We start from the raw sequence: 7500 nt of genomic DNA, 5'->3' as shown, positions 1-7500 counted from the left end.
TGATGGCACATGCACACACAAATAAGATGCACATCCGATTTCTTGGCACATTAGCCTACAGTATGAAGAATGTAAATCCAGTGTTGGGGAAATTATGTTAAAAGTGTCATTGACTACTAGCTACATCACGATGAAAAGTAATTAAACTACATATTAACTACTAAAAAAAAATTAGTTTGTCAAACTAAAACAATTTCAGAAACTGGTTCAGCTACATCCAAACTACGTCACACAATCGGAGTGTGGAATCTCATATTGTTACACGGAGGTCCAACTGAGCTGACACTGAGTAAAGTGTAGGTGTGTTTGATTTGTTACACCTGAGGTCCAACTGACCTGACACTGAGTAAACTGTAGGTGTGTTTGATTTGTTACACCTGAGGTCCAACTGACCTGACACTGAGTAAACTGTAGGTGTGTTTGATTTGTTACACGGAGGTCCAACTGACCTGACACTGAGTAAACTGTAGGTGTGTTTGATTTTGTTACACCTGAGGTCCAACTGACCTGACACTGAGTAAACTGTAGGTGTGTTTGATTTGTTACACCTGAGGTCCAACTGAGCTGACACTGAGTAAACTGTAGGTGTGTTTGATTTTGTTACACCTGAGGTCCAACTGACCTGACACTGAGTAAATTGTAGGTGTGTTTGATTTGTTACACGGAGGTCTAACTGACCTGACACTGAGTAAACTGTAGGTGTGTTTGATTTGTTACACGGAGGTCCAACTGAGCTGACACTGAGTAAACTGTAGGTGTGTTTGATTTGTTACACCTGAGGTCCAACTGAGCTGACACTGAGTAAACTGTAGGTGTGTTTGATTTGTTACACCTGAGGTCCAACTGAGCTGACACTGAGTAAAGTGTAGGTGTGTTTGATTTGTTACACGGAGGTCTAACTGACCTGACACTGAGTAAACTGTAGGTGTGTTTTATTTGTTACACGGAGGTCCAACTGACCTGACACTGAGTAAACTGTAGGTGTGTTTGATTTGTTACACCTGAGGTCCAACTGAGCTGACACTGAGTAAAGTGTACGTGTGTTTGATTTGTTACACCTGAGGTCCAACTGACCTGACACTGAGTAAACTGTAGGTGTGTTTGATTTGTTACACGGAGGTCCAACTGACCTGACACTGAGTAATGTGTAGGTGTGTTTGATTTGTTACACCTGAGGTCCAACTGAGCTGACACTGAGTAAAGTGTAGGTGTGTTTGATTTGTTACACAGAGGTCTAACTGACCTGACACTGAGTAAAGTGTAGATGTGTTTGATTTAGGGACTACTACTACTACTACTGAAATAGCTACTGAGATTTGAATGTATCTAAACTACCACCCAATGACTGCCAGTAACTGAACTACATGTAGCTAAATCAATAATCAATAAATACAATAAAATAAAAACTACTCTCTCTCTCTCTCTCACACACACACACACACACACACACACACACACACACACACACACACACACACACACACACACTCTCTCTCTCTCTCTCTCTGTCAGACCTGTCGAAGGTCTCTTGGCCGTCTCTCCTCCTCTGGAACACGGTCCAGCCTCCTCCGTTGTTCATGTCACAGTAGACGCTGAGCGCCGTGGGCGAGCCGTCCGGCCGCACCGCGTACAGCCCACTGGCCACATTGCCATCTGCAAACACCTCCGAGCAGTCTGCGCACGCACACACACACACACACACACACACACACGCACGCACACACGCACTGTAGCGGTCTGACTCAGTGCCGGGGTGCCAGTCAGGTTTAGGCCTGACAATATATATTGTCATATATTTTAGACTGAGTAAAATCAGTCAGAGTCAAACCTCCCACAAAGGATACACAAAATGAGAATAAATACAATTATATTAAATCATATCATGAACCCACGAAAAGCATAATATTCGTAAACAAGCAACCAAACAGTTAGAATGAAGGCAGTTGACAGCAATAATCACCACAACACACAAAGATCGTATATGCACAAGCTGTATTGACTGTTCAGTTCAAGGCAATGCAAGCAGAAGTTCAGTTCAAGGCAATGCAAGCAGAAGTTCAGTTCAACACCAGCAACAAAAATAGTTTAAATCCCCCAACAAAAAGTAATTCCACTTCAGAATCTCCTTATGATCAAAAGTAAAGTAATTAGTTCAAAAAGCCCAAATTTAATCCACACGACAGTTGCCCCCCAGAAAACTCCTCTTCCCAATGTAAACGATCTCTGGTTACCTCAGCCTGTCACGGGATCACTTCCTCCTCAGTAGCACGGAGTTGGAAAGCCGGTGCTTTTATGAATGGGTTTCCCTTGGCATGCGTTGATCCAGTGTTGGCGTAGGACGAGCGGTACAAACGCTACTATACACGGACTTTTCAACTCGAGGGTATTGTGAACCAGCGCGGTCACTGTGGGACGGTCTCTGCCTCTTCCCCTGCTTGGTGAGTTGTCGCCATCTTAGGTTAGGCTACGCCATAGTTATGTGTAAGGAGGGGATTGGACGAAAACAGGTGAGGGAGATGTCCACTTGTGATTGGGTGGATAGGAGATGCGTGTCAAGGGGTGTGTGTTTCCATTGAGAAATACGTAGTATCAGAGAGGGGGGGGGGGTGAGAGAGAGGAATGAATGGAGTGATGTTTGGACATGGCAGATCGCCACACTCTCCCCCCCTTAGAAAAAGCCGAGATTAGGCAGTCACTTTCTAATTTTTTCTCTTCTACAGGTCATGTCCCTGCTCGTCTGGTGATGCAGCTGGAAATCCCAGGAAATCCTCGCTGTCACTCTCCTCATTGAAAATATCCAGGACTCGTTGCCGCTCCATGTCCTCAATCTCCTGCCCAGTGGGGTAGCAGGGCTTGAGTCGTGACACGTGCACAACTTTGCGATCCTCTCCTGTATCCTCCAGCACCACATCATAGTTCACGGGTCCTACTTGGTCAATTATTCTGTAGGGTCCACGCCATTTAGGTGCTAGCTTTGCTGCAAAGGATTTCTCCGCTTTTGAGTAGGGATGTGAGCGTACCCATACTCTGTCCTGATCGTGAAGCTGTACGTCTCTGCGATTCTTATCATAATTCCGTTTTTGTCTTGTCCGGCCTTTGGTGAGATTCACCTGCACAAACTCCTTCAGTTCCTGAAGCTCTGTGACTTTTTTATAGGCTGAAGAGTCTGGTGGTGGAGTCCAGGGCCGTAGTAACACGTCCAGAGGGCCTCGGAGTGTCCTACCCAGGTTTAACTCTGCAGGGGTCACACCGGTGGTTTCCTGGACGGCTGAGTTGATGGCAAAGCGGAAGTTGGCAAGGTGCTTGTCCCAGTGTTTGTGATTGTCTGCAACATAAGAGGCAATCATGGTTTTTAATGTGCGATTGATCCTCTCAGTCAGATTGGTTTGTGGATGGTACGCCGAAGTCATCTTCTGCCTCAAGTTCCAGGTGTCACAGGTAGCCTTGAAGACAGAAGAGACGAACTGAGTGCCCCTGTCGGACAAAATGTAATCAGGCACTCCCCATCTGGTCAAGATTTCTTCGGTGAGTATTCTAGAGACTGTTTCAGCTGTGGCTTTTCTCAAAGGGAAGAGCTCCACCCAACGGGTATAGTAGTCCACAAAGACTAACAGATATATGTTCCCCTTAGAGCTTCGGGGGAAAGGGCCCATGAAGTCCACGCCGAGCATCTCCCAAGGACCTCCTACAATCGTCTGCTGCAACTTGCCCGCAACCTTACGGCTTTCAGGTTTGTATCTTTGGCACACCTGGCAGTTTTGTACATGGTTCCTGACTTCCAAACTCATCCCAGGCCAGTATACCAGAGATTGCATTCTCTTGTAGGTTTTGTACCTACCCAAGTGGCCGGATATGGAGTCTTCATGGAACATCTGCAGAAGTTGTTGTCGAAGTTGTGCAGGTATGTAGATTTGATACATGGTTTTGTGGGGCAGCTTTAAGACTCTGTAGACCTTGTCCTCGAGAATGGTGTATTTGGTAACATCATTCACCGAGACCTCTCCCCCCTCCATCACAGACTGGTATATCCTCTGGATCTCCAAGTCTTCCTGTTGTGCCTTCCATACCACATCGTCAGAGATGGGAAGCTCTCTCCCAGGTTGTGCCTGAACTGACAGCATGGTTGCAAATGCTGATGATTGTTCGGTGGTAGCATCACATGGAGCTCTTGACAAGGCATCAGGGACGGTGTTATATTTCCCTTTCCGGTACTCCACTGCAAATGAGAACTCCTGCAACCGAAGAACCCATCGAGTGAGTCTTGCACTGGGCTTTTGAGTTTTGAAAACCCACACCAGAGAAGAATGGTCCGTGACAACTGTGAAGAATCTGGCCTCCAGGTAGTACCTCCACTTCTCCAGTGCCCACACAACTGCCAAGCATTCTTTTTCGGTTGTTGAGTAGTTCCTTTCTGCCTTGTTTAGACTCCTACTGCCATATGCCAAGACCTCTTCCGATCCTAATCCAGTTTGCTGGACGAGGACTGCTCCAAGACCGACATCACTTGCGTCTGTGTACACTGTGAAGGGCAGCTCAAAGTTAGGATGTCCCAGGATGGGCGAGGACACAAGGTATTGTTTGAGAACCTCAAAGGAATTTTGACATTCTGTCGTCCACCGATACTTGACTCCTTTGCGTTTGAGTGCATTCAGGGGTTCAGCAATCTCAGAGAAGTTTGGGACAAAGCGATGATACCAGCCAGACATCCCCAAGAACCTTTGCACAGCTTTCAGGTTGGTGGGCACCGGGAACTCCTCCACAGCTTTGGTCTTTTCCGGGTCCACCTGGATCCCAGCTTCAGAGACAATATGACCCAGAAACTTGAGGGATGTCTTGAAGAAGTTGCTTTTCTTCATGTTGACTGTTAGCATTGCCTCTCTCAATTTGTTAAGGACAGCTTGGATGTCAAGAAAATGCTTCTCCCATGATGCAGAATAGATGATGATGTCATCAAGATATACAAAACAGATACTTCCTTTTAGCTCTCCCAGTGTGACCTCCATCAGCCGTTGAAACGTAGCTGGAGCATTCTTGAGACCAAATGGCATGACTTTAAATTGATAGAGTCCGAATGGACATGTGAAGGCCGTCTTGTCGATGCTGTCCCTGTCCATCCTGCACTGCCAATAACCATTGTTCAAGTCAATACTTGAGAAGACAACAGAGCCAGCGAGAGAATCCAGGATTTCTTGTATGGTGGGGAGGGGATATGCATCGGTGTAGGTTACTGCATTCAGCTTAATGTAATTAACGCAGAACCTTGGTTTCCTGTCTTTTCTTGGAATAAGAACCACTGGGGATGCCCAAGCAGACGATGATGGCTCAATTATATCAGCCTCAAGCATCTCATCAATGAGCTCCTTCATCACCTTGAGTTTTGGTGGAGATAGCCGGTAGGCTTTTTGTTTCAATGGTATGCCATGGGTGACGAAGATCTTGTGTGTAAGAACACCCGTCTGGCCCAATTGACTGGTACAAACGTCGGCATTGTCCTGCAACTGTTGAAATAATTGTTCTTTGCCCATGGCATCCAACTCTGCTCCCTGTATCGCCTTGCACAACAGCTCTGTGTCGACACTGGCAATTGAAGAAGGAATTGTCTCCCTGGGGTCACTAGCAGAGAAAAAGAAAAGCTGTCCCTTCTGAACCCATTTGGCATGATTCCCAGTGTCCTCTTCAAACAAATACTTGAGCTTGTCCTCGGAGCTGAACCAGTAACAGTTGTTACGCATGTCCATCTGTAGACCGATGACACACATGAAGTCCAGGCCTAGAACTGCTGGATAGGCTAGAGCTTCTGATGACAGGACAACAACCGGTATGGTGCATGTGTGTCCATCAAGGGTCAGCGCTATTTCCTGCCATCCCAACGGCCATCTTCCTCCTCCATCTGCCAAATACAGGGGTTTACCCAACCAGGGATGTAAATCCAATCCTTGCTTCCTTACGGCCAGCCACAACTCCTCGCTCAGCAGGGTATAGGATGAGCCAGTATCCACCATAGCTCTCCCACTCTCTGACCCGATTGACAAAGTCACAAATAACTGGCGTGGCAGAGGTCTGGTTGGTGTAAAAGGAAACTCTGCTTGACTTGGCTGAATGTGAGACATTACATGCATTGTAGAATTCCCACTTGGAGAAGGCCCAGGCGAGGACTGCTGCTGCTGTGATGAGGAAGCTGACTTTTTACCCTTGTAGCTGTTCCCTTTGTAGTTGGGACATGAATAGGGTGGGTGGGAGTCTTTACATCGCCAACAGTAGACTTGAGAAGGGTTTGAGGATGGTTTGTAGGAAGATTGGCTAGGAGGTTGGCTAGGGGTTGGTTGGGAGGCTGTCGGGCTGGGTGTCGGTGTAGTCTGGGGCCGATTAGTGGCACTGGTGTATTTTTTCTGTTGTTCCTGTTGTATTTGCTTTTCACGATCTTTTTCCAGCTGCTGACCCAGCCTTACCAGACCATCCACTGTCATCACTCCACTGCTCCTCAACTGGCTTGCAAGCTGTGGTCGAATATTCTTCAGAATGAGCTGGATGACTTTTGCTTCTGTGATGGCTGGTCTCCAACGACGACAGAGTGATCGGTACATGTAAGCAAACTCACGGATGCTCTCTTTCTCTCCTTGTACCCGGGATCGAACTCGTTCCTCCAATTCATCTATGTAATCTTCAGACAGGAACGCAGATAAGAATTTATGCTCAAACCCGGCCCAGGTAGTTGTTTCTAGCCGTACAACATCCCACCAATCCCGCGCTGTACTGAAGAGGACATTACGCAATGTAGCCAGAAGTTCATCATCATTAAGTGGATTTAATGCCAAATAATCGTGACACTGTTCCAAATACATCAGGGGGTCTGAGCAGTCCCCCATTCTTCCAAAACATGGAAACTGTACTTTCACAGGGGCTTTTCCCATAAACCTTCCCCTCAGATCACACTGGATAGAGGAACCGACAAGAGATGGGAGGGACTGCGGAGAACCATCTGGTTGCATGGTGGAGTGCAGTCGCAGCCGAGCCTGTATGACTGGTTGTATGGTAGGTAGATTGACAGAGGGAGGTGGTGGGCGAGGAGGTGGAATGGTGGAAGTTTGTACTGCAGTTGATTGCAATGTAGGGTGTGGGGCTTGGATGGTCTGTACATTGAGGGCACTCACTCCCTCACCCATGCTCTGTAACTGTCCAATGATTGTTGACAATTCATCCTGCACATGTGTAACTGTTGCCACCATTGGCCTCATGACATTATTGATGTCCTTCAAAATCTCTGTATGATGATGAGTGAGCCTCCACTTCAGAGTATTTGTGAACTGAGTTGTGATGTATTCTGTGCTTTGTTTCAATAAATCTTTTATTTGCTCCATTCCCTGTTCATGTACCACAGTAATATCCTGTTTATGAGTTGACAGGATGTTCAGCATTTCCAGGTGATTCGTTTGCTGTTCCGTTCTGTACTGTTGGATTGCACCATCCATTTCCTCTTGTCTTCTCCGCAGCTCTGTCAAA

The 7500-nt window shown here is 46.8% G+C and overlaps 1 protein-coding gene across 2 annotated transcripts in view; it reads right to left on the bottom strand.

The window, feature by feature from the left end:
* Positions 1-2474, bottom strand: part of LOC310793516 (fibrinogen-like protein 1) — a 6703-nt gene extending 4229 nt beyond the window's left edge. The window contains exons 1-2 of one of the 2 annotated variants that reach the window (XM_083655316.1): positions 2232-2474; positions 1515-1727 (exon numbers count right to left, since the gene is read on the bottom strand). In XM_083655316.1, coding sequence (XP_083511442.1) covers positions 1515-1579 — 65 coding nt within the window. In that variant the 5' untranslated portion in view covers positions 1580-1727; positions 2232-2474. The remainder of the gene's footprint in view (positions 1-1514; positions 1728-2231) is intronic. The other variant, XM_083655315.1, reaches the window with a different exon arrangement.
* Between the last annotated feature and the right edge of the window lie 5026 nt (positions 2475-7500).

The sequence above is a fragment of the Poromitra crassiceps genome (assembly GCF_964638095.1).
Source record: "Poromitra crassiceps genome assembly, chromosome: 19".
Taxonomy (NCBI): Eukaryota; Metazoa; Chordata; class Actinopteri; order Beryciformes; family Melamphaidae; genus Poromitra; species Poromitra crassiceps.
The sequence above is the reverse complement of the archived record's forward strand: the minus strand, read 5'-3'. Positions and strand labels throughout refer to the sequence as shown.